We start from the raw sequence: 26,805 nt of genomic DNA, 5'->3' as shown, positions 1-26,805 counted from the left end.
GCGAACTAACGTTACATGCGGTATATCTGGTCACGGCATGTTTTTTAAAAATATATATTTTAAATACATTTTCTTGAAAACTACTTGGGTGGTGGCCAGTTTACTTGGATGGCCCGCCCAAGTATTATCATGGTTGTGGGAAACACTGTTATATGCAGAGATTTCTCTCAATCCACTCCTTACAATGGAACTTTGAGAAACTTTCTTAAATTATTGGACTGTTCGTTCACAAAATGGTGAACCTTGCCTCATCCTTGTTTGTGAACCACCCCTTTTACACCCAATCATGACACTTGTAACCTGTTCACCTGTGAAATGTTGCAAATGTGTGAGGGTTTTTTTTGTTTTAGTTTTTAGCAGTCCTCAACTTTACCAGTGTTTTGTTGTTGCATTCCGGCTTTTTTTTTGGGGGGGGGGGGTGCTACAGGCATCTAGTTCAAAATGAGAAAATAGTTTAGCACTTAGCTTAGATCAGGTTTTACACTTCTAGATGGACCGGCGACCCCAACCTTAACCCTAATTGCTCATCTACTGCCTTGAACTCTACCTTTTGAATTGGAATGAAATATTAAAGGTTGTAAGGATGTGTTGTTCATGTTTCTGCACTTACACTGAGGAGTTTCTTGGATTCTTCAGCCGGTCTCGCTTTTGCAAGCAGCTGACAGAATAGTGTTACAGTGAAAGAGTTCACTCTAACATAATCCCTTCAAAGACAAACTTGACAGCTTCTGTCTTGGATCACATCCGAATTTGTAAGTGCTCCTAATGTGTACACCCTGAAGTTTTTTTTTTTTTTAGCTAGCGGACCTCTCTCCCATTCTGACTCTTGGCTATTGCATGTTTTCACCCACCTCACCTCGCCCCTTCCTCTCTGGCTCTCTCTCAGTGAATGCCACAGGCCTCTCACCACTCGGTCCAGATTTAGACCTCAGCTTTTCCCAGACTCAAATCGTGCTGACCTGCTCGACTTCTTCACCACATCCCGTCCTCATCGTCAACATGGGGACAGAAGCCTCCAGTTGTCGGCCAATGGAACAAAGGATATTTATCTCTTGGTTCTGATGCCAGCGGACTCTGTGCCACCACTTCCCCAATCATGGAGCCTCTTGCAGAGGTAGGACTCCTGTCATCAGTCAGTTTTTGCTATTTTGTGAGAAAAAATTTTCCTTACATGCCAATCAGTTGAGTATGATGCAATGTCTTGTTATAGATGACTTGGCATGATTATGTGAAACAACAAAGCTTTTCATTTCGCAGTCTTCTGTATCCAGGTTAACCTACTAATTCCTGAGGGTCTAGAAGCTTAAAGCTTCCATTTGGCTTACTATAGAGATCAAACAGTGTTTGTTTTAGATGACCCAATAAAATGATTAGACTTGTGCTACACAAACGCAAGCCTTTATTTACTGCACCACGTTTTTGCTGTCACGTCAACTCCGAGCGTGTTGAGACATGAGACTATGACATTGCACAAAATTAACAAACAGCTGAATGATGAAATGATTCCGGAATGGCCCCGAAGAGACCGTAAGGGGTAATGCCCAACTGTTTGGGAATCATTGACCTAAACCAACAAACTGTCCATGCTTGTTATAGTTAAAAAAATTGTAAAAGTAAAAATATAAAAAAATCGCTTAAGATGTCTGATGTATAAATCAGGAACTCTCAACAGGATGCCGGCACTATGACTAGGACAGGGATCTGCAACCTGCGGCTCCGGAGCCACATGTGACTCTTTAGTCCCTCTCCTGAGCCTCCCTGTGGATCTAAAAAAAAAAAAAAATGTTTTAGTAGAAATTAGGGGTGTTAGGCGATTAAAATGTGCCATCATAATTAATCCCATGACTTCAATAGTTAAATCATGATTAATCTCAAATTTTATATCTGTTCTAAATGTACAATAAAATATTTATTTAATTTATTTATCTAAGTATTTATACTCTTGTTAACATAAAAGTGGAGAAAAAAATGTTAAACTAATAGAAATATGGCTGTATCCTTTTGTCGTTGATACAGTAATTTAATAATTCATAAAACTGAGTTAAAATTAAAAAGATGTACTGTACTTTTAAAAAATGAGTGCGATATTGATTTATGTTTAGGTAATTTTTCTGCTACTAGATGGCATAATTGAATTTGTAAGACGTGACAGCTCAGTTTATTTTTCTTTTCATATTAAGAATAAGATATATATATACATATATTTTCTTTTCACATTAGGAGCTATCTAATCTTTAACATGAAATTACTTGTGAAATTCTGCACATTTTTTAAACGTATTTTTAAGAAGTGTCTGCTGCGTTGCGACTGGAATTACCCCAGTACAGGCTTTCCAAGTAAGGAGCAGACATTAATCGCATGTTAAAAAAATGAATGGCGTTCAAACAGGTAATGTTAAAGCTTTTTCTACATCATGCATGCTCCACCAATGCTCAGATGAGTACGAAGAGCCCTGACTGTTTTACTCTGACTGCACTTATCAGCTTTTATCTTCCCTTTATAGTAGAGTGTGCGGAGCCTGCAAACTATGCAGTTTTTTTGGGGAGAGGCGAAGTTTTTCCTACCTCATTTGAAGTCATGTCTTTGTTTGTCAACTGTGGCTGTCGCTTTAAGATCGTGCACGTACTCGCACGCGCACCATGAATGAGCCTGACACAGATGCTGCAGTTACACTTTGGGCCAGAGGTGTAAAAACATGACAAACTGCACAGAGATCCTTTAATCAAAATTAACACACTAATTTTGACACCCCTAGTAGAAATTAATATTATTTTTTACATATTTATTTTTTGGATTAAATATTATTTTAATTAATTAATGATTAAATAAAAAATGAATAATTGAAACTACCTAAATATGTCCAAAAAAGAAAAGCAGAAAATTGGATTGAATACAAACGGCACAAAAGAAAACGTTCAAAAAGTAACCATAAAATGTCCCAAAACAAAAGAAGAAATTCCGAAAAATTATCATCAAATGCCACAAAATTACCAAAAATGTCAGAAATTCATATTTAAAATAAAAAAAAAAGGCAGAAAATATGGAGGCAGACAATTACCATATGTCCATAAAATTGCCCAAAATGCGAGAAAGTGAACAGAAAGTATGAAAAATTACAGCAACAACAAAATCCCAAAATGGAAGACAATAGGTAGAGGAAAATGAATCTAAAAGTTTTTGCATATTATTCTGTTATGGTGCAGCTCTAATTAGCTGTTGGGCCCTCAGTACATTAGACTAACACTTTTTCGTTCATCACAATGTTCAAATGTTTTGCTGCTCCAGACAGATTTTTGGTTGTTTTAGGAGGTGAATGGTCTACTCTTCAGGTGGTGTTCAAGTGTCTGACTAGAACTAGGAGAAGACTGTTATAATTGACTAGAAGTCTTTTTCACCATCCTGTGCCTCCATTGTACTATAACGAGTTCATAGTTGCCATATCAATCTACTCGAGAACTTCACTTCCAATTTATAATTGTCAAAATCTCCTAAAGTTGAGGCAGAATCTTCAGCATGCTGGGGTGGCATGGCTCAGTGGTAGAGTGGTCGTCTTCCAAACCAGAAAGTGTGGGTTCGATCCCTGGCACTTGTGACCATCTTGAGCAAGATACTGAACCCCCACTTGCTCCTGATGGTGCGCCATCAGTAGATGAATGTGATTGAGTGCCTTAACAGGTGGGAAAGTGTGATAAAAGTGTGCGCTCCTCTTTCTTAAGGGATCGTCATTACTCGATTATGCTTATATAGCAGAAAAGTATCAATCTCAGATAAATGTTCTCACATCAATAAATCTGATCATCGGCCAGGTGTGCCGTTTCACCCCGGTTGGCCCCCGTTGTGTCAAGCCCTGAGAATACACAATATGGGAGGGTGTCAGTCAGCATTTGATACCACGCCAGAGACAGTTAAACATGAGACTGCTTTTTAATCACTTGATTGAAATGTGACGGGAATATGATTCTGGAGAACTCACACCCATTGTGAAGCGTTTATGCTCATTAATTGATGTTTATGGTGACAGGTCTTTAGAAAACTGTCCTCTAAAGCAGAGTGCACACAAACTGATAATACTACAACCGTATCACAAATGTATTCCCCAAAAAATTGTCCGATGTATTCATTTAACTATTGATAAAGCTGTATCTTACTGTTGTCTGTTCTGTTCTATTTACTCCTGTAATATTGCTTGTAATGAGATACAGTAACTAAAACTACAGCTTTTTCTTTTATTTGATGTCAGTAGACGTTTTTTTCTAACATGCTTCCTTTCCAGGTGCCGTTATTTGAGATGGAGCTGGAAGAAGACAAGGCGGATGATGTCTTAATGGCGAACATAGGTAGTGAAGATGTTGACTACACGTTAATGATTAGTCATGGCCGTTTTAGCCATGATGTCACACCTACTACTGGGTGGCAAAAGACAAGAGACAACCCCTTTTAGGTCAGTTGGCCAATGCAAAAACAATATAGAAAATAGCTTAAATTAGGCCTTGTTTATTACTAAAGCGTATTGCATTCACTTGAGGGGGGGAAAAAAACTCCTGTTTTCCCTGACAAATTTTGTAGGGGAGGTTTTTTTTGTGCACTTCAGATCAGTGGTAGTCAAACTTTTCTGCCACCCAGAGGTATCCTGTCGCTATTTATTTACTTATTTATTAAGCGTGAAATGGTTCATTAAGCATGTGTGCTACTGTTTGGACAGGCAGTTGTTCACCTACATGGATGGATCCTGCGCCGCCCCCTGCTGGCCCAGAGCGAGATGCCTTCATTTACATGAACTTCATGAAGAACCACAGCTGCTATGATGCCATTCCTACAAGCTCTAAGCTAGTCATCTTTGACATCGCACTGCAGGTAGCGCAACAGCATCCTGGTCTAATGTATTTTTACCTTCATTGATTGTGGGTGGAGAATTAACTACCAGGTTTGTGTTTTGTGCGTTTGTGTGAAGGTGAAGAAGGCTTTTTTTGCTCTGGTGGCAAACGGCGTAAGAGCAGCACCTCTGTGGGACAATAAGCTCAAATGTTTTGTAGGTGAGCCGCACTTTTAAAAAAAAATGTATTTCTGAGATCTTTTTCTGCCTCCCTTACCGGTTTGCAAGTTTCCCACTCACTGCTGACTCAGTTCAGCTCTTTTTGTATTTATTTCAGTGGGTTGAAATCCCAAATAATCTCTGGCCTTCAATTAAGATGTTACTCCTCTCTCCATTTGCCTACAAAAAAAACATCTTGATGATCCCTAGCGCTCTTGGAGAAATGTTCTGGCATCACCAAAGAGATGGATTGAAAAAAAAAAATCTGTACATTTGCTGAACCAGTCAATCCGCCTCAGAGTGCTCGCTGGGCGGCCACGAGGTGCCACCATGGATGTGGACTTGAGTTTAAAAAAAAAAAAAAAGAAGAAGAAAAAAAACATTTCTAGGGGACTGAGTTGTTGCACTGCTGGCCACAATTCCACCAAAGGCCCGCTGAAATTCAATGGCGGCAAGACATTGAAAGGACATGGTTGCCAAAACATACTAACATATTGACCACTGCCAATCGGAAGAAATCTGTTTTCTAATTCAAATTATGGAGAACAGCGATCCAATCTGAGCTAATCTTTTTTACATTTTGAATCATTATGGAGCTGGTGGGCTGGGAAGAGGGAAGTCTGGGCTTCCCTGCTAAAGCTGCTGCCCCTGCGACCCGACCCCGTATAAGCGGTAGATGATGGATGGATGAGAAATTCTGAAATCATAATTGCTAATAAATAGTTATATAAAAACACTTGTAGGCCGTCAGCTGTTTGATGACCACTCTCTCCAATTTATGTGGCTGAACGATGACTGCTGGCCTAGCGCCGGCTTTCAGGCATGCTCAGATCGCTGAATGGCGGAAAACACTACTGTGGGGGTGTTTCTGATTAATAGTTAGCATTTTAACATTGCTAAAAGCCCCCAAAAGTAGATTTTGCATGATATATGGACCCTCTAACTCATTCAATCGCAGCCATTTTCACTGAAGCAACCCCCTTTGCTCCCGGCTGTTTTCTGGGATTTTGACTGATTTGCAAGGCCCACAGAAAATTGTGTTCTATTGCTATGAAAGCATGGAATCTACCAAAAGAAAGATTAGCGTCTTCTCTTTTATCTGTTTCTGTTGTGCAGCAATTAGAATTAGAATATAGCTAAGTTTCATCAATATTCACATTCCTGGTGAAAACACTGGACAAAAAGAGCTTGTTGCAACATGGCCCTGGCTGATCTCTTATACTTCGCTGCGACCTGCTGGCTGTTTTTTGTAATAACTACCATTGCTTTAAGTGACCTTTTCAGGTCAGAGGCTGCATCAAAGCCTTCTGTATGCTCTAGCATAAAAAAAAAAACATAAAAAAATAAATAAATAAACGTATAAATAAATTTTTGGGACCATGGCAATATTTAAAATAGAATGTTTTTATACGTTTTTGGGAGCAAATTAGTTAATCTCTGTGTTTGTAACCTCGAGAAATCGTATGTTAAAAACGCCTTAAACCAAGGAACCCTTGCATCCTTTCGCAACAACATCTGAATGCCTTAGAATAAAAGAGCCTCCATCATGTGCGCCATAATTCCAAACTTATCATTTAGAGCTTATGTTTGCATGCAGGAATGCTGACCATCACAGACTTCATCAACATTCTCCATCGTTATTACAAGTCTCCTCTGGTGAGCCAACTGACGTTTTCTTTTTGTATTAAATACATATTTAGGGCTGTTTATATTTTGGCATGCCTTTGCCTGTTGGCACCCATGTTCTACAGAGCAGTGAGCCATTGACCGAGCCAGTTGATGGATATTTGTGTTGACTACAGGTTCAGATCTACGAGTTGGAGGAGCACAAGATAGAGACGTGGCGAGGCACGTATACATGACACAGCATGTAATAATAGCGCACCGAAAGCAGTACTTGTTATCGGATTTCATGTTCGCTTATGCTCTGAACTTGCTTCCCCCAGAGATCTATCTGCAGTACTCTAGCAACAGGCTCATCAGCATCACCCCCGAGGCCAGGTCAGCATCTCCCTTTTTTTTAAACTTAAAGTTGTTTGACATTTGTTTAAATACCATTTTATCCTCCCTTTAGTTTGTTTGATGCCATCTACTCACTATTAAAGAATAAGATACACCGACTTCCCGTCATCGACCCTGCGTCAGGGAATGTCCTACATATCCTGACACACAAACGCATCCTCAAGTTCCTCCACATATTTGTAAGCAAAACAATCACTGTATAGTGTTACCCACATGTTTGTGATTCACTATTCAGATTTTTGTGCTCAGGCTAAAACCTTGTCTAATGTAACAGTATTGCTTTGGCGCCATCTTGTGGCATCTTGGCATAAAGAACCTAAAAGATTTCCCAAAAATCATAACACACATCAGTGTTTTGAAATTTACTTTCATGTATCATCTGGAGAGACATTTGACATCTTGGGCCTCGCAATTTTTTGTCAGTATATCAATGGAGCAAGAAATAATGATGTTGTGTTTACAAAACATTTTGACTCTGAACCATGAAATATATGAGAGAAAATTCTGATTGTTTGTAAGCATTTATAGAAAGTATTTATTGGTCCTTTTGAACAAACAAACTTTTTTTTTTGTTGGAAATCTACTTCCACATGACTTTTGATTTGTGTCATATTTGATACAACCGGTCATGAATTTGTATATTTATAACTGTCCAAAATATAATCATAATAATAATAAACAGACATATCAAACATATTAGTATTTCCAAAAATCTGAAACTATTAATAAGTATAGGTGTCTCTCCTTTCTCAATTGTGGCTATCTTGCAGGGAAAAGCCATCAGCTTGGTGATACTGCCCTCTAATGGAATTTCCATGCAATGCATATGTGTCAGTTTATATACGTCAGGGTTTTGATGGGGTGGGGGGGATATTATACTCATGAAATAGAAGGCATGATACGTTTGGCTTTATAGGGTTAATGTCCAGAGGTGGCAAATCCAAGTCCACAAAGTAAACACCCTGCCACGGTTTGGCATTAGCCCCTTGTGCTAGCTAGCTGGGGCTAAAGCCAAACTTTGGCATGGTTTTTACTTTCTGGACTTGGATTTGCCACCTCTGTTAATGTCCAAATGATAGCCTACCTGAAACAAAACGGAAAAACATTTATGGGACACCCTTTATGTTGTGTACATGAGGGAAGGAGCTTCATTTACTCAGGCCCGTGCTCTGTTTAATCGGAAAGTAGTGCTTGGCCACCATCTTGTGCCATCTGTAGGTAACTATAAACATTTTTTGGGTAGTGTCAATTACCTACAGATTTTTACTGTTCAAAGCAAAGCTTTATTTATTTTTAATTTAATATGTTTCCCCCTCCAGGGTTCTTTGATCCCAAAGCCATGGTTCCTGCAAAAACAGATTGGTCAGCTGGCTATCGGTACCTTTAAGCAGATTGCAACAGTGCAGGAATCGGCGTCTGTCTTCGACGCTCTGAGCATCTTTGTGGAGCGACGAGTGTCTGCTCTGCCTGTGGTCAATGAGCAAGGTAGTTCTCTTTCACGCAAGGTCCATAGCATCAGAATCAGTCATAACATGAGATCTGCAAAGGATATCTGGTGGGATACAATGTGGTCATCTATAACCGTGCTTTTCTGGTGTTAATGTTTTTTTCCCCCCTACTTCTTTCTCAGGTAAAGTGGTGGCACTATACTCCAGATTTGATGTCATTGTAAGTTTCACAAGTTCATACTGCAACATTATAACTTAACCCTCCAATTCAAATTTTGCTTTGGTCTGTATGTGAAGAATCTTGCAGCCCAGAAAAACTACAACAACTTGGACATGACCATGACAGAGGCTCTTGCCTGCAGAGCCTGCTGTGTGGAAGGAGTCCTCAAATGTTACCCTCATGAAACCTTAGACACCATCATTGACCGTATCGCTAAGGCTGAGGTAACAGAGTTATTTTCTTATACTTTCCTGCGACTACATTGCTGCGACTGCTCATTTATGAAAAGAAAAATGGAAGGACTTTTTTGAAAGAAATTGAGTTGAGCGCGAATGGGACTCTTCAGTCATGACAGCCATTATGAGTTGAGTTCATTGTTTTAAAGGAGGCATCCATCCATTTTCTATATCCCAGATGACTTTGGGTTACAGTACACTGTTCAAGTCACAGGCCAAACACAGGATAGGCCACATAAAGACAAAACACAGTGACACGAACATTAGAAGGAACCCCGACTGTAATGACAAGTTTGATCCATATTATTTATTTGGTTGCTACTAAGATAAATATGAGATATTTTTTCAAAAATAATTTCCAGTTTAATACATTTTGTAGAAACTTAATTTGGAGGCACGCCGCCATTGTTGTTTACATTGCAACGCATTCAGTGCGTAGTGATGTAGAATAGCGTTAAAAAGACAATATTTTCTGACAAAAAGTCACCTTTAACGTATGAGTTGGAGCTGGGGTCACCGACCTTTTTGAAACAGAGCTACTTCTTACTGATGGATGTGAACGGCTGCCAGTTTGATACACATATCATTTAATAATACATTTCTTCAAATTACCTTCAATTATACCTTATAATAAATAGTGTTATTCATCTACGGGAAGACGCAGATCATGTTAATCATACATTAACATACGTACATCACAATTTATATAAAAAGTAATTTAAACTGGTTAAAAATAAAAATAAAAGTCAATATGTTACATTTTAACTCAAAGTCAAAAGGGGCACAACAACGACCGGTAATATATTCCCAGTTGTATAAATCTCTGCAACTGTTTAGATTTTCTAATGATCACTAAGTTCTACAACGTTCCAAGGAAATCTCAATGTCTCATCACTGGTGAGGTCATTTTTAAAACTGTCCTGCAAGCTACTCATATGACCCCTGAGCTTTTTTATTTTTTCTTCTTTTTTTTTTTTAAATGTCATCTCAAAATAGAATATTGTTGTACTGGCTCAGCAAGATTGTTTGCTTTTTGATGCTGGATGCGAAAAAAAAAACATATTTGACTTTTATTTATGTTCAAGTTATGCATCTGTTATCATGCAAAATCAGGCTCATTGAAAAATAAAAGCTTTGTGTCAAATATTTGTATTTGATTAAAATGTGATGTGATTGATTAATCACAAAGCCTAGAACTAATTTGCTCATTTAAATTTTAAATTACGATCTTTGATATATACAGTGCCTTGCAAAAGTATTAGCCCCCCTTGAAATTTTTGACCTTTTAAAAAAAAAAAAAAAATGTGTGAAGAATCAACACCAACAATCATTAAATGGATCAAAATGTTTTTGATATTTGAAGCTCTATTTTTTCTTTTTACAAATAACTGAAAGGTAGGGCATGCAAAATCATACACCCCCTTTTCTCGCAGCCAACTGACTCCTATTATGTCTAATACTTTCAAAACAATTTATTATTTATTTATTTATTTATTATTTAGCTATACGCCACTAAATAAACAATTGCTAATCTGCATATACTACATAGTTGCTGATTTGAAATCCTTTTAATTTATAATCAATGCTTTCGGTTAAATAGTAGGAAATTTCATCCTCTGCTGGCTCCTGGCAAAGTAGCCAATATATAGAAGCTATACAGTCCTGACAAACAGTTGTTCACTATCAAGTACTAATGCGGTATTAACTTGTGTTGCGACTTTGCTCTCAGGTACATCGTTTGGTGTTGGTTGACGCCAAGGATGTGGTGAGAGGAATCGTCTCACTGTCTGACCTCCTCCAGGCCCTGGTCCTCAGCCCGGCAGGTATTGACGCATTGTACACCTAACCACCACCTCTATACGTGTGCCTTGCTTTCTCTCTCAGTCCCACCCTGGATGTGTGGCTGGCCCACTCCTCATCCACAAAGGCCATGACTGGCTTCTCGTGGTCCATGCGTCATCTTCCCCAGTGGCTTATATTCCGACCGCTTTTTCCATTCCCAAATATTAGCATCTCCAAAGTCAAGAAAATGTTGAATTGATCTACAAATACATCTAAACCAGTGACTCCAGTTTGCTTCAACCTACATCCAGCCTGCTACTCTACCTTGATGCTACTTGACTCTGGGCTGCCTGTGTACATCAGCACTGTGTGCACCTTTGGCTTAAAAAAAAGGGAGGCAATCAGTCCTCTACATTCTGCAAAAGAATCCCCATTCTGCAGCTCTTGCAAACACCTTTATGACTCCAGCAGAAAATGTTAGCAGCTCCTCAGCCCCTCACCTTGCAGGTATGAAGCCACGAGCAAGCCAATGCTATAAGCTTGTTCGAGTTTTTCAAGTTACGAGCTGTCTCTTGTTTGTGTTTATTTTTTTTTGTGTTGCAATTTTTTTTTGACTTAGCAGACATTTGAGGGTTTTGGCCGGGTGGTGGCCAGGGTGATACAACTCCTCAGTGAGGGGTGGCCGTGCATGAGTGCATGCATGATTCTTTGGCATAACCATCCACTAGGGCTGTGCAATTACCTCATTCACTTCCAGCCATTTTCACTGAAGCAACTCCCTTAACTCCCGGCTGTTTTACTGGCTTTTGAGTGATTTTGCAAAGCTCACAGAATATTGTGTTCTATTGCTATAAAAACATGGAACCTACCAAAAGAAAGATTAGAGTCTCTTCTTTGATCAGGAAAAAATAAGTATATTTCTATCTGTTTTGCAGCAATTAGCAATATAGCTAAGTTTCATCATTATTCACAAATCTGTTTTAGACTGTGGGTAATGAGCTTTTTGCAACATGGCCCTGGTTGATCTCTCATACTCTGCTGCCACCTGCTGGCCGTTTTTTGTAATAATTACAATTTCTTCAGCTGTTCTCTGCAGTTGAGAGGCTGCATCAAAGCCTTCTGTATGCTCTAGCACAGGGGTGCTCAAGTTCGGTCCTCGAGAGCCCCTATCCAGCCTGTTTTCCATGTTTCCCTCCTGCAGCACAGCTAATCAGCAAGCTTTGCAGAAGCTTGATAACGATCCTGATAATGAATCAGGTGTGTTAGTGGAGAGAAACATGGAAAACAGGCTGGATAGAGGCTCTCGAGGACTGAACTTAAGCACCCCTGCTCTAGCATTAAAACAAACAAACATAAAAAAGGTATAAATACGTCTTTGGGATACTAACATTTAAAATAGAACATATTTATACTTTTTGGGGAGCAAATGAGTTAATCAAAATTCAAATGCAATTTCAATTATTACACTCCACAATTACAAAATCAGCATAATCGTAAAAAAAAAAAGTTTATTAATACAATTTTTTTTGTTGTTTAAATGTATACATTTGCACCTTTTTTTAAAATAACTAATTTAATAAATTTAGTTTCATTAAAAAAGAACTTGCATAATTATAGTGTTTAAAAGAATTTTATTTGTCTTAATATTTTTTATTTGTTTTTGACATTTAAACATTTTCTTCTTCTGTGCCAAAAAATAAATGAGGTTCCTACTGCACATTGCAAATGCTGCACTCCAACTTCAAGTTTTTGCCAACATAAATAAATAAATATTTATTATTATAATTATATATTGTTATAAATTATATTTGGTCCAAAAGGCACTTACATAATTATAGTGTTTCTATTTTTTTAATTGGTCCTAATATTTTTAAATGTGTAAACATTTTCTCGTTTTGTACCAAAAAATAATTGATCATCTTATTGCCCAGTGCACAAGCTGCAACTCCAACTTCAAGTCTTTGCCAACATAAATAAATGTATATTATTATAAATTATGTTTGGTCCAAAAGGAATTACATAATTATAGTGTTTCTATTTTTTTAAATTAGTCTTAATATTTTTACATGCTTAAACATTTTCTTGCTTTGTACCAAAAAATAATTAATCATTTGAATAATCATGATTTCAATTATTGCCAAAATAATCGTGATTATTATTTTTTCCATAATAGAACAGCCCTAGCATCCGCAGTCATGGTTGCATGAAGTAAAATTCACACCTATTCAGAACAATGCCCATCACACTCATGAACATGCAAGCAACGTTTTGCTGAGCTTAATTTACCAGATAATGCCATTTTCTTTGCTAGCAAACAGCCAATCAGAGTGATCACTTGTCATTGATGGCCGATGCCTTTTTACATACTGAGATCAATGGCTCATTCATTCAAATCAAATCTAAAATTTAAAAAATGTCTTAATACTTCACAATTCTAAATGTTGCTTTTTTTACTTTCGTTTGTTCCAGTTCGTATTGTGAATGTGTTGACCAAGGTTGACTGTGGATGGTATATAATAAACGGTGACTTCTCAGCCATGATAGTTGCTTGCTGTGGTGTAAAAGTAGGGATTCTAATTAATGATATGTTAAGAATTAAATGTTGTTAGAGTTTGCAATCAGATCAATTGTGTATGTATTCTTTCTGTATGCACTTAATATAAGTTACTGTACTTGTGGCAGAGTTGTAAGGGGTCTTAGAATACTGCATTCATGTGAAAGTGCCATAAAAATCAGAGTATCAAAATGTTTCCCTTGGTGTGGCCAGAGAGTGACCTGGCTACCACGTAGCTCCACCCCGGGGTTTTGGTGGTGATTGTGCGGAGAGATAAGGAGAGCAGAGGCCTCTTTGGATTCCCATGTTTGCCTAAGGAAATTTCCTTTCCCATCCTGTCCGAGCGAGCAAGTTGATCCAGAAGTACTTAGAGGATTTGAATTCACCTTTAGCAAAGGTTACTTCTGACCAACTTTTTGGATATTGCCCACAGTCCGTTACGGCAGCAAGATTTAAAACAACAGGGCACTGACTTAGTTGACAGACTACGCTCAAGACTTTAAAAATAATTGTAAAAAAAAAAAATTTTTATAAAAATAGTGATAACATTTTCGTTTTGGTCACAAAATCATTGAAACCAAGAGATACACGTTCAAAGGAAAAGGGAAGATGTGGTTCCACACAGAGCAGGAGAAAAAAAACATTTCATTATTTATTTGAGCGTGTACAATTCCAAAATCACTGAAAAACATTATCATAGATCCTTTGCAAAAACAACAATTAGTATTTGTATATTTTTTTTCCTTCACATAAATATTTTGCAGATTAAGTCTGCAAGCGAGAGACTGATGTCAGCATTACTCGCCGTCGCACGATGCCGTCAGTTAGGAAAAGTGGAGTTGAATTTGTGTGAAAGCGTGCTGTCCTTTTCTATGTTCGAAAAGGAAGCATCTTTTCATTTCTCGACCCAGTGACGTGATCCAATAAAGGTTAGGGAAGGAAGGTAGGATAAAGGTTAAGAGATTTGACTTTCACGTGTTGTTCCAAAGAGGCTCCAGGTGTCTCAAAGAGGATTAAAAAAAAAAAGCACATGGGATTAATTAATTAACAAATTGATTGATTGATTATTTTAACAAAGTCCAAAAATGAAGATTCGACAAATACGGGTAATGGCCACAATCAGAAACCAGGCATGATCAGGGAAACCTGACCGATGAGGACAGCAACACACTAAAACAAACTGACGAAGACACAAGTGGCTTGAGATAGCTTGAGCTGATTGACACAAGCAAACAAAAACAAAAAACTTCATGAGCAAGACGGGACATGAAAAGAGGCACAAGAAAAACATGTCAAACAAACTCCCAAAAAATCACAAGTTTCCCATGCACTTTAAGTCATTTATTGAATGAAAACACTCGAAAGGAGTAGACGCCAGCACTGACCTGCGAAAATCAAACTGATTTTATGTGTGAGTAAATTGAGTTATGGTGGTCATGGTCAATTTTGTAGAATAAATTTGACTCGAATTCGAGTGGGACCAAATAGACTCAGTTTTATTTACATTTGGAAGTGAGTAAAATAAAGAATGGGGGGGGGGTGTTAAATAAAAGTCCCTCATGAGTTGCGGAACGAACTCACGACCTTCAGCTTGGGAGACAGCCGATCTACTCCATGAGCCACGCAGCTCCTGCTTTCTGTTAGTATATCGCTCGTGTCATCTGGAATCTTTTAACCTCACAAGCCAGATTGCTAATTGCGATTCACTTCACATTGTCAATCTGGGACATTACTCAGCAGATCCATTCGGGAAAGGAGGGACTTGCTGTACAATACTTCCAGGTGATTGGACAATGAGGCGTCTTTGCACGTTTGTTTTGACCAATCAAGGCACCAGATGAAAATGTCGTCTTAGCAACAACAAAAAAAGCATGAACATCTTTACCGGATAAAAATGCACAAAGCGCTTCTCTCTGTTCAACATTCAAAAAGGAAACTGTGAATAATTTTGCGAGAACAGAATTAATTGCAGCGTCCATTCGTCCATGTTAGGCTTGATTGTTTCCTTCTCGTCATCGGCGCTTCTTGGTTTTGTCCCACCCTAAACAACGCCTGGTTGGTCCGACGTTGGTTGCAAACGTATAAGCAGGAGCGATACAAGATGTATTCATCGGAGTTTGTGAACTCACAAATACCGTGAGAATTCATCTTGTTGGCAAGTTTAGGAGGAAACCAAAGACTTAGTTTTTGGTCTCTTAAAGATAAAGCAAACAGTAAGAGGTGGTAGTGTGGCAGTCTCCCAAACTGAAGGTCGTGAGTTCGTTCCTCAACCCTTGAGTAACTTTTTTCTTCTTCAATTCTTTATTTTACTCTCTTCCAAGTGTAAATCTTAGCCTACTCTAAAACTGAGTCTATTGGGTCCCACTCTAAATAGTCAAATTTACTCTAAATAGAGTCAAATTTATTCTACAGAATTTACTGTGCAACTTTGTTCAGCCTTTTATGAAAAAATGCATCTCCATGTATTGTCTGTCACTCAGGGCCACATTATGGACTCTGCTGCTGCAAGTAGAAGCACGCTGGCCATCAAGCGCATTGTTTTAGTGCAAATCTTGGCGACTTGTACCTTGCTATTGCAGAACGACTTTTCATCGGTTTTCTTGTTTTTATTTTTCAGATTTTATTGAGTGATGGTGTTTTCAAGAGAGAGGGAAATGAGATGACTGAGAAGCGTGGTTCTGAACAAGCGGGACCAACCAAACCAAAGTAAAAATTCACCAAGAAACAAAAAAGAGAATCAATGTGAAGAAACAAAAGTATAGGTCTTCAATCAACTCTTCTTTTTTTGAGACATTTTATTTGATTAAAAGTGGACTTTGGAGGAAACTGATTGTAACTCTGGAAATTGTCATGTTATGTTTGTGTTTTGTACTTTTGCATTTAGCATTTCCTCCAGTATTAAGAATGATCTTAAGAAATATTGGAAGTCTTACGTGAAATCTTCATTTGTTTTTCATTTAAATTCTTGTACTGATGCCTCAGACCTTACAAGTGAATATTTGTTCATTGTTGTGAAAATAGCCCGAGAAAATGCCACATCTGTGTTTTTCTTTTCCACCTGCAGTGTCTTCATTTTTTTAAATGTATTAATTAGTACAGTAGATATACCAACTTTGTTCTTATAATTAGCTGGTGCTTTTCATACTGTATATATATATATATATATATATATATATATATATATATATATATTCAAAAACAAAATGCATATTTCAAGCCCCCTTGTGGACTCTCAGGAGCCTTCAACTAGTCCACCACTAATGTTCAATTTGCTCTGTTCATTCATTTAACAATAAAGAAAAGGTCTAATCTTATATTTGCCTTATTATGGCAGATGGTGGATATGAGCGTGCGCAAGGCTGACAGTTTTGTTTACAAGAGGAGGGTTTGTTAACTCTGACACTTTCTTACATCCTGGTCCCATGGTTACACCCACATGTCGTTCCCTGCATTGGTATTCAAGTGGAATATTTTTTTTAAGGCCTCAAAAGGATAACAGTGTCATTTAGTGTCACAGAATTGCAACATAATCACAAATACTGATGCTATTCTACAAACAATTACACCTGTGATATATTTATTCAATTAATTAACAAGTATTAAAAATAAAATCATGTTACAGAATAAGCAATCCAAATAGAGAATAGACATTGTCACTCTTAATCAAGGAGTTCTGGGAATGAATTGGCTCCTTCTTTTGGACAAACATGAGAACCAGTCACTCAGCCAGACTTTCGTTTGTTGGTAAATGTCTCGTTGTGATGTAACTTTTGACATCGAGTCAGCCACATGATCAAGACGCCATCCATCTGCTGATGTTGACTGCAGACACCCACCAGATGCCACCTCCACCATGGATCCTGCATTCAGGTAAGAGTCTGGCTAATTCATTAGCAAAGTGGGCATATTAATGTTGTGTTATGGATTCAAATGGCTATTTGTGTGTCAATATATACAATTATAAAGCTATTTATTGTGTGCATGAGATGCATGCGAGTCGCCTAAAAATGTGGGCAGGTCCATGAGTTAAAATCACAATTTAACAGCAGTAAATGTTTTGTTTAGCATGAGGAGGAGGTTTGACCACTTCATGTAAATATAAAAGAGCAGTATGACAGTCATTGATTTGAAGAAGAAGTTGGAAGGATCTCTGTTAATTGTTTGCATTGAGAGGAGCCGTCTTAATCAGTTTGCACTAGAACGAGTTTTGTGTATTTTTGTGTTGAGTCAGTGGTGCCTAAAAGAAATGAATTACATAAACATTATTTAGTTTAATGTACAACACGATGGACACTACAGAGAGTCCTGCAACACAACGGCGGTGAGCAGGTTTTTTGTTTTTTTGTGCATGTTTGTTCTAATAGTTTGTATTAATAGAACGGAATGAAACAGAAAAGCCAAGACATCCACCAAGGCCTATTTGGATTATAAACCTCATCTAAAATGTTTTTTTTTTTTTATTATTATTTTGTCAATGAATGCCTGCATCATTTAGTGAAAGGGTTTGAGGGAAACTTGCTTTATTGTTACCCACCAAAATCCAAAGCTATTTGGTAGATGTGCGTGCATTTGTGCAATTCTAATATCTTCTTTTTAATTCAATTTTTTTTTTTTGTGAAATGGATAGAATCAGATTTTATGTATTTCTCATGTGCCAATCCTTTATAGTGACAAGTTGACAATCTTAGAGACAGAAAAAAGTTCTTGTTTTCTACAATTTAAAATGTAAACATCATACTTTGCCTTTTCTTCGGATAGGAAATTAAAATTCAATGGTCCATGATTAGCCTATTTTTCTAAACTTGCTTCTGGAAGTGAGAATTAAACTGTGAGTGCCCAAACAAGCTATCAGAATCAGATTTATTGGCCAAATATGTCAAAATAATAATAATAATAATAATAATAATAATAATAATAAGGAATTCGTCTTCAAAGTCACTACCCGTCCGAGAAACATGAAAAATGACAACTACCAACCATAGGAAAAAGAACAGAAAACCTTGCGGTCCACTAAGTAGCGCCCCAAGTTTCTTAGATAGGAAAAAAAAAAGACATGGGATCTTCAAATATCCTCCAATTATCTGCTATAAATGAAATCTAAAGCTCTAGATCCAATCTAAGAGTGATCAAAAATGTTCTTTACACTTCAGACCTCTCTTTTAATTGACACACAGAGACATTAATTAAATGGTCTTTCTTAAGATGGTATGATTGTGTCTTTGGAAGGTAGCATTTCAGATACCGCGTTTGTATTAGATTGTGCATGTGTACGCACATGTTTATAAGAAGCATTTGTTGTCTTCGGCCGTGAGAAGAAAGGCGAAGCTGATGTTCGGCCTGAAAGGGAAGAAGAAGAAGAAGGCCCACTCAGACTTGGTCCTGGCAAACAAGGCGGCTCTGGGTAAGTCCTCACACACAGTAAATGCAAATAAAACTGTGCTGACATTAATCACTTTGTGTGTGAGAGAGAGAAGACTAACCTTTGTCAAACAGTCACACGATAATGACAGACCACTGTTTGTTTAGTTACAACACTCAATTTTCCTTACATGTTCTTCACATGCACAAAGACAGAACTGAATAATTTTATCGAGTAGGTATTGCTAAAAAATTTGTGACCAGAAATGATAAACAAATACCTCTACATTGTTTGGGAAAATGTAAATGATTTATATTGCAGAACTTTACTATAAAAAAAAACAGGTAAACATTGTCATGAAAATCTCATGAGCAAAATAAATAAAGAACAGCAAAATAAAACAATATGCATGTGTTAAGTTCATTTAAATTTCCCCAAATAATGCATTTGTTTATCATTTCAAATACTTGAATAGAAGAACTTGACAAACAAAATAATCACCAAAACTCCACTCTTGTACAAAAAAACTTAAAAGGGATACCCTTCATTCTGCATTGCCCACCAAAAAAAAAAAATCACATGTTGAATGATTTTTTTATATACATACGTTTTTGCTTTTGTTGTTGTTTTTAATAGACAGTGAAGGGGAGGTCATTTCCGAAGCATCTCAGTTGCTGGAAGAAAATACCGACAAGGATGAACATGGATTCTCAGCCATCAGAACCAGAATCGCACCCAACACCAAACGGTACTTTTTTGCATGTTTTGAAAGTTTAGGGGTCGTGATCACTTCCCTTTTCTTTTCAGTCTATGCTTATTTATTTATTTATTTTTGTTTTATTTTGATCACTGATTTACAGTAACTGTGATCATTTACATGTACTTGCTGAAAATGTATCAAAACAAATGTTCAATAGTTTTATTGTATACGGAAACCAATCATTTTACTGAATATTTCTTTCTCTAAAAACATTCAATTAAAGGCTTTTTTTGGACCACTAATCAGGTTAGTGGGAAAAAAATTGGGGAAGAGATTATTGTTTTGTTGGACCCTGACTACACGGATGTTTACTGTATATTGTTAAAAAAATAATAATAATAACATTTAATAAGAATAAGAATAAACATGTTGATGTTGCTGTGTTTCTATTTTGCTATTTTGCTATAGTACTATAGATTTAGATTATTATTATTTTAAATATTGATTTATTGATTTTTTTACACAGCAGCATCACATCATAGGGCATGCTTTACTACTTGTGCCATGTTCCTATTCCTGCCCTTTGTTCTTCTAATGCACTGACTTTGTTCAGGTCCAAACTCAACACGCGCATTCAGGACTGTGAAGAGAAACCACAGAGCTTCCAGGTAAACACAACCCACAACACTTTTATGTACTGAATATACTGCGTGTGTGCGTGGGCTGGCGCATTCATTAATTTAGAAATGTATTACGTGCATTTTTGTGTGTTCAGATTGCTATTAACATCACGGAGGCCAAACAGCTGGTGGGTGAGAACATTGACCCCAGTGTAGTGATTGAGATTGGCGATGAGAAAAAACAGACAACAGTCAAAGAAGGAACCAACGCACCCTTTTACAATGAGGTATGAGGACAAACAAAGTTTAATGACAAAATAACACTGTATATTAATAAAAGATAAAGAAAACAATTTTTGGAGAAATTGCATGTGAAGACTGAAAGGCTGAATGAAAAGATGTGGAATGATTTGGAATTACTGTATATTGAAGGATGTGGAAGGATATTCCATGAGCCGGAATGAGCTGAACATGTTGGAATGGTTTAATTCGATTAAAATACATGGAAATTGTAGATTAATATGTGGGTTTTCAATTAGGGATAACATGAACAGTTTAAAGTTGGAATGGTTTAAAATTAAAAAGAAAAAGAAAAATCGTAATTTTGGGCTTATATTTTGAAATTTAAGAGAAATGGTAGTGGTTAGCACGTCCGCCTCCCAGTGCAGAGGATGTGAGATTGAGTCTGGGCTTCGGTCATCCTGGGTGGAGTTTGCATGTTCTCCCCGTGCCTGTATGAGTTTTCTCCGGGTACTCCGGTTTCCTCCCACATTCCAAAGACATACATGGCAGGTTAATTGAACACTCCAAGTTGTCCATAGGTGTGATTGTGAGTGTGGAAGGTTGCTTGTCTCTGTGTGCCCTGCGATTGGCTGGCAACCAGTTCAGGGTCTACCCCGCCTACTGCCCGAAGCCAGCTGGGATAGGCTCCAGCACCCCCGCGACCCTTGCGAGGACAAGCGGTTAAGAAAATGGATGGATGGATGGTAGTAGGAATAAATAAAATAGTTTTAAGTTGGAATGGTTTTAATAAGTTAAAAAAAAAAATGAAAATAGGGGGTAGTCAAATTTTACCTTTTAGATTTTGTGGTAGCAATAAGTTAAACAATATAAAGCTGGAACAGTTTGAATTGGTAAAAAAAATTAGAAAATAGAGGGTGAAAGACAACATTCTTAATTTATCTTGTTATCTTGATTGGGAACGGATAGGGAAATGTGAGCGTTTTTTGTTAAACTAATATTTTTAATTTTGTGTTGGAATGACGTGAAACCTGTTTGTTGAATGTCTCTTTGGGAATGAATTTGAATTTTTGGGGTGCAAAATGTGAAATTTTGGGAAAACCACAGCCTTCACACAATGAGCCTTCCAATCAAGTGTGAGTATGTGAATGATTAAAGTCGCCCCTCCTTTTTTCTTTCAGTATTTTGTCTTTGACTTCTTTGCCTACAAAGAGATCTTCTTCGATAAAGTCATCAGGCTGACGGTAAATTGCAATGAATCAGGTAAAAGATGATTTTGTCAGATTCTTGAACGCCTCATTGTTGTTTCCTCTTCCAATGTGCAAGGTGATACACTCCAAGATGCTGAGGAGTTTCTGCATCGGCTCCTTTAAGCTGGATGTGTGGACAGTCTACAAACAACCAGGTGGACGTCATGGCAATGTTTCATGTTATCACCTCTTACGTTACATTATCAGTACAACTGGATTAGATATTGTGACGAGATTCTGAACTGTTAGCCCAAAACCGATTTTATCCCAATTATTTGATGAATTAATTTTTTAATTCATTATTATAAGCTTTACTCCCCTCCGTTGTGATACAGTATATCATTCTACCCATATCGCGCAGCCAAGTATTACAATGCTACCTGTGGAAAGAAATTACAATTTTGTGTCATCCTGACTTCATTTTTTGAAACCGTTATTATAAAGGGATGCATTATTATTACATACAGTGGAACCTCCGAGTTTGAACGTCTCAGAACTCGTACAAATCGGACTTCAACCAAAAAATCTGGGTAAAAAAATGCCTCGGAGTTTGAACATCCAAGCAAAGCAAGCTAAGCCGAATGTATCTTGAAAACGGGTAGCCGAGCGAAGCCGAGCGAAGCCGAGCGAAGCCGAGCGAAGCCGAGCGAAGCCGAGCGAAGCCGAGCGAAGCCGAGCGATGCCGAGCGAAGCCGAGCGATGCCGAGCAATGCCGAATGCTCACGTTGCTACTTTTCTTTAATTTTAATTACTGTATATACCTTTCCCCTAATTATTATTTTACTACAGTATTCTTCTTTTTTCTTTATATACTGTAAAATGAATGGATCTAAAACATTTCCCTGAGGAATTTCGCTCATACCTGTGTGGCTGACTTTTACTTGGCATGGAAGTCAATCATCGATCATGTACATGACATCCATCCATTATATAATGTATATCCTTTGTTACTAGTTGGGTCATGAGTGAACTGGAGCCTATCTCAGCTGAGTTTGGGCGAAGGCAACTTACACTTGGGACTGGTCACCTGTCAATCACAGGCCAAATATTGACAAACAACTACTCACATTCCGTACATATTCACGCCTATAAGCAAAACCTATACAGGGGAGACCAGCAAACAACAAAGGGATAGTTGTAACACTCTTAGTGTGACCAATCAGAAATCAGCTGGTGTGACATCATCACTTACAGTCTATGCCCACTTGCAGCTTAGCTTATTAGTGAAGATTCATGTTTCGGGGTTGCAAACTGTCTGTTCTGGAGCATTTGTTTTTTTTTTGTGGGGGGGGGGGGGGGCATTTTTAGGTAAGAAACCCAAAATTTACATCCATTTACATACTATTACTCTGGTCTCCTTTTTACATCATGCCTAGGCAAATAAACAAAACCAACCAAACAAACAAACTTCCAAAAGAAAACACACTGTTAAGTGTTTTGTTAACTGTTCAACAGTTAAATAGTTTAAATGCTTATCCTCTTTAAGGCATAAATCCATGTGTGCGTCATTTATAGCAGAAAAATATGGGCACCACATATCAAAATGTGAGATCTCTAGCACAAAGAGCCAATGAGTTGCACATACTCAAACAAAAAGTAGTATTATTATCACCGGTCTCCTCTATAGCATATTTAGAAATATGAGAGAAAACCATGAACATGCTAACACCACACAGGAGGGCCTGACTCCATAGGTACCTGCCACTATACAATATGTGGACAAAAGTACGGCACCTCTTTGAAACAAAAATGGAAGATCGAGGTCTGGTTACTTTGTTCCACACAGTGTAAAATGAAATGTGTGTGTTTCTTTGTGTCTGTTTTATTTTTCTATTTGAGGTCACCAATTCATCAACAAGTGGGCAATGCTGACGGACCCTGGTGACATTAGCACAGGGTGCAAAGGTTACGTCAAGTGTGACATTAGTGTCTCGGCAAAAGGTGACGCCATGCAGCCTGGGATTAAAGCCAGTGATGCAGAGGAGCATATAGAAAAGTAAGTAAACAAGTTTTATTACTTCTTTTGATTGTTTGTTTTGTTGAGGCAAAATTCAGGCATCGCTTTATATGCAGATGACATGCTGTTCATGTTTAAAATACTTTTCCCAGGAACCTCTTGATACCAGAAGGCTTCCCATCAGAACGCCCCTGGGCTCGTTTTTCAGTGAGAGTGTATCAAGCGGAAGGTCTTCCCCGCAACAACTCCAGCATCATGGCCAACGTCACCAAGGCTTTCATAGGCGACAACACAGCGCTCATAGACCCTTTTGTGGTAGTTAGCTTTTTCAAACAAATGGTGGGTACCATGGCAATCTGTGCAGATCAAGGTTATTATCGTTAACAAAAATGAAAAAAATCCAAATAACTACAATTCAAATAAATAAAATAAAAAGAAGGGTTTAAAAAATAAACCTAACTTGAAACTACGTATAAAGAAAAGTAAAACTATAATTATAGTGAAAATTTATTTTTCGTTGTTTATTTTAAATATATATATTTTTTATATTTCACCGTTTTACAGAACAAGGTGGAACAGTCCGTGAATTGTAGTCTTTTTTTTTATCCTGCACTCAAAAAATACTCCAGAAGTTGTTTTTTTTCCTTTTTTTGTGTTGATCAGGGGAAACAAGTTTTACTTCTTTCTGTCTTTCTGTCATTTCTTTTACATCACTTTGAATTTCAATATTGCTTTATATTGTCTTTTTTCTGTTAAAAATGAATGAAATAAATTGAATTGAAATTGAATATATTAACAAAAAAAATCAAACTAATACTAAATTTGATAAAAACTCAATTAAAACCAACCATTAAAAAAATTAATAATAATAATAATAATAATAATAATAATAATAATAATAATCAACATGGTCAAAAAATGAATTAAAACCAACAAATAAAAAAAAAATGGACATGGCCTCTACTCTACAGATGCCATGTCTCAATCATTCAAAACAAATAATAATAATAAATAAATAATAATTCAATAGTTATTATTATATTAATATAATAGTTATTAATAATCAGTAATTTAAAAATAATTCAAAACAAATAATATTTTTTTTCTCTCCTTTAAGGGGCGCACTTCCACAAAGAAGTCTAACGCAGATCCAGTATGGAATGAACAGGTCGTCTTCACAGAGATGTTTCCGCCTCTGTGCCAGAGGATGAAGATCCAGGTTGGAAAGTTTATGCCTTGCAATCTACCTGTCTATGTTTTGGAGTTTTTAAATCAGCTCAACTATTGAGCAACTCCACTTGATAGTTCGCCTATGAACACCTCTTTGATATTTGACCTATTGAGTTAGACAACAGAGCAACTCTGATCAGCGGATCAGAGATTGGGTTTAACAGTACAACCTCTCGGTTGGACGGTTGAACCACTGGTGTTGACAGTTTAACCATGCAGTTTGATGGATGAGAAATTTGGTTAGACAGCTGTGCAACTTGGTGTCAAGAAACACACAACAAAATACTGGACACCCAGACAATAAAGAACACCCAAAATCAAACAAAACCCCAACCCCACAGAACCGAAACATGACACTTTGCTTGATTGTTAAGTAAATTCTGTTAGTTTTGATTCTCTCCAGACGGGTCAAAATTTTAGGCCGGACGCATCAACAGTTGAACACCTTTGTTTAACTATTGGGAAACTTGTTTCAACAGTTTGAAATTGTAGGCCCAGTGGATGACCAATTCTGTTCGACGTATGAGCAAGTGGGTTAGTTGACAGTGTAATTCTGTTGGATGGATCATCTGGTTTGACAGTTGGTTGAACAACTCTGTTGGAGGGTTCAGCAAATTTGTTTGATGGTTGAGTAAATTGGTTCCCCGATTTAGCAACTTTGCTTCATGGTGTAGGCACTTGGTTTGATAGTCAAGCAACTTAGTTGGACGACTATGGTTTGATGGTTAGAAGTTATAGGCTGAAAGAATGGTTCGAAAGTTGAACAACAGTATTGCAAGCCAATTTGTCTATTCTAAGTTTAAGGCCAGATCGTTTGAGAGTTGAGCAAATCAGTTCAGTAGTTAAGTAATTCTGTCTATTGATTTGGCAACTCAGTTTAACGGTTGATTGAGAGACTTAGTTCAACGGTCGCGTCAACTGACACTTCTGCAGCTCAAGAACAATCAAACCGTTAAAGGTCCGAAAAGGTCCTAGCGTCCACTGTAATCTTCTTCTAATCATAGGTTTGGGATGAAGGAAGTGTGAGTGACGTTGCCATAGGAACCCATTACTTTGACCTGAGGCGTATCTCCAATGAGCAGGATGGCGACAGAGGTAAGGCAGCAGATGTAAGCGTATTAGTGATGTAGGAACTTTTTTTGCTGAAAGACAACCTTGGTCCTGATGTTTCTACAGGCTTTTTACCAACTTTTGGTCCCGCCTGGATAAACTTGTATGGCTCCGTCAGAAACTCTCTGGGCGATGACACTGCCGAGCTCAACGAGGGGATTGGAGAGGGGGTCTCTTATCGGTTTGTCAAAAATTTTGGTGATTAAGAGAATAAAGAAACACAAACCAAGTATATGAATTCCTTCCTCCAGAGGGCGTGTCTTTGTAGAACTGGTGGTGGAGATCCTCTCAGGGGGGACGGGCCCAGAGTCCAAACTTGCCCGGATGGTAAAGCCCATAAAGGATGCGAAGGTGGTAAAGGCTGGAGGGAAGGACAGTAAGACCCCAGCAGGAGGAGGAGTAGCCGGGGGGGCATCTGCAGCTGATGACGACAAAGGGAAAGCAGCTGCGGAGGTTCTTCCTGTGGAATGTCCGCCTACAGTAAGAACTTTATTCCTGACATGAAGTCTAAAATAAAGTATTGTCAAGAGGAGCTAGCAGATGATGAAGGATGTGTGGTCATATTTTAGTTAAATCCTGACAACAGAGAGAACTTCCTGCTCTTCGGGGCATTGTTTGAAGCCACCCTGATTGACCGAAAGATCGGAGACAAGCCTATAACTTTTGAGTTCTCACTGGGTAGGTGAAACAATATTCTTATACGCACTATATTATTGCATATACCATTGCAGTAGAAACGTAATTTTTGCTACGACACTGGGGTGTTCTCAAAGTTAACAAGACTACTATTGTCATGGTAGATGTGAGTGGCTAAAGGATGGCGGACCCAAATGCAGGACGTGACTAGACTGGTTGCTATGACTGGAACGAGCGTGACGTGACAGGACCTGATTTGCCTTGACTTGACTTGCTGTGGAGTAGCTATGACTTGGCTGGGGTTATGTCTTGCCTGTGGCTGTGGCGATGTGACAATGGCTAGGCTGTGGCTGTGACGAAGACTAGACTTGGCTGTAATGATGGCTTGGCTGTGGGTGTGACAAAGACT

The 26,805-nt window shown here is 37.9% G+C and overlaps 2 protein-coding genes across 3 annotated transcripts in view; both read left to right on the top strand.

Annotated features, from left to right (window-relative positions):
- Positions 1–876: 876 nt before the first annotated feature.
- Positions 877–16,480, top strand: prkag3b (protein kinase, AMP-activated, gamma 3b non-catalytic subunit). 2 transcript variants are annotated; one of them, XR_013295913.1, is made up of 13 exons: positions 877–1,114; positions 4,274–4,337; positions 4,703–4,854; positions 4,952–5,033; positions 6,630–6,688; positions 6,835–6,880; positions 6,979–7,033; positions 7,107–7,233; positions 8,374–8,539; positions 8,685–8,722; positions 8,800–8,946; positions 10,688–11,247; positions 15,912–16,480. XR_013295913.1 is itself a non-coding variant. In XM_077579871.1 (13 exons), exons 1-13 carry the CDS (start codon positions 1,097–1,099, stop codon positions 15,923–15,925), a joined length of 1,062 nt encoding a protein of 353 aa, XP_077435997.1. In that variant the 5' UTR covers positions 877–1,096; the 3' UTR covers positions 15,926–16,480. The 2 variants fall into 2 exon arrangements, 1 of the variants encoding a protein (XP_077435997.1); XM_077579871.1 differs by having other exon boundaries at positions 10,688–10,781.
- Positions 16,481–17,466: 986 nt separating this feature from the next.
- fer1l6 (fer-1 like family member 6) overlaps positions 17,467–26,805 on the top strand; it is a 34,281-nt gene continuing 24,942 nt past the window's right edge. The window contains exons 1-14 of the mRNA XM_077580659.1: positions 17,467–17,615; positions 18,610–18,695; positions 19,290–19,401; positions 19,967–20,021; positions 20,129–20,260; positions 21,395–21,457; positions 21,540–21,618; positions 23,303–23,459; positions 23,573–23,759; positions 24,538–24,639; positions 25,655–25,745; positions 25,827–25,941; positions 26,012–26,240; positions 26,330–26,438. Coding sequence (XP_077436785.1) covers positions 17,569–17,615; positions 18,610–18,695; positions 19,290–19,401; positions 19,967–20,021; positions 20,129–20,260; positions 21,395–21,457; positions 21,540–21,618; positions 23,303–23,459; positions 23,573–23,759; positions 24,538–24,639; positions 25,655–25,745; positions 25,827–25,941; positions 26,012–26,240; positions 26,330–26,438 — 1,564 coding nt within the window. The 5' untranslated portion in view covers positions 17,467–17,568. The remainder of the gene's footprint in view (positions 17,616–18,609; positions 18,696–19,289; positions 19,402–19,966; positions 20,022–20,128; positions 20,261–21,394; positions 21,458–21,539; positions 21,619–23,302; positions 23,460–23,572; positions 23,760–24,537; positions 24,640–25,654; positions 25,746–25,826; positions 25,942–26,011; positions 26,241–26,329; positions 26,439–26,805) is intronic.

The sequence above is a fragment of the Vanacampus margaritifer genome, chromosome 11, assembly GCF_051991255.1.
Source record: "Vanacampus margaritifer isolate UIUO_Vmar chromosome 11, RoL_Vmar_1.0, whole genome shotgun sequence".
In the NCBI taxonomy this organism is placed as follows: Eukaryota; Metazoa; Chordata; class Actinopteri; order Syngnathiformes; family Syngnathidae; genus Vanacampus; species Vanacampus margaritifer.
Note: the sequence above shows the minus strand (reverse complement) of the source record. Positions and strands in the feature narration are given on the sequence as shown.

What these genes read in the sequence shown, in the direction of transcription:
- prkag3b (XM_077579871.1), top strand. An exon ending in TCAAGTTCCTCCACATATTT is followed by an intron (nt 7,234 to 8,373) that starts GTAAGCAAAACA and finishes TTCCCCCTCCAG; the next exon opens with GGTTCTTTGATCCCAAAGCC. An exon ending in ACTCCAGATTTGATGTCATT is followed by an intron (nt 8,723 to 8,799) that starts GTAAGTTTCACA and finishes CTGTATGTGAAG; the next exon opens with AATCTTGCAGCCCAGAAAAA.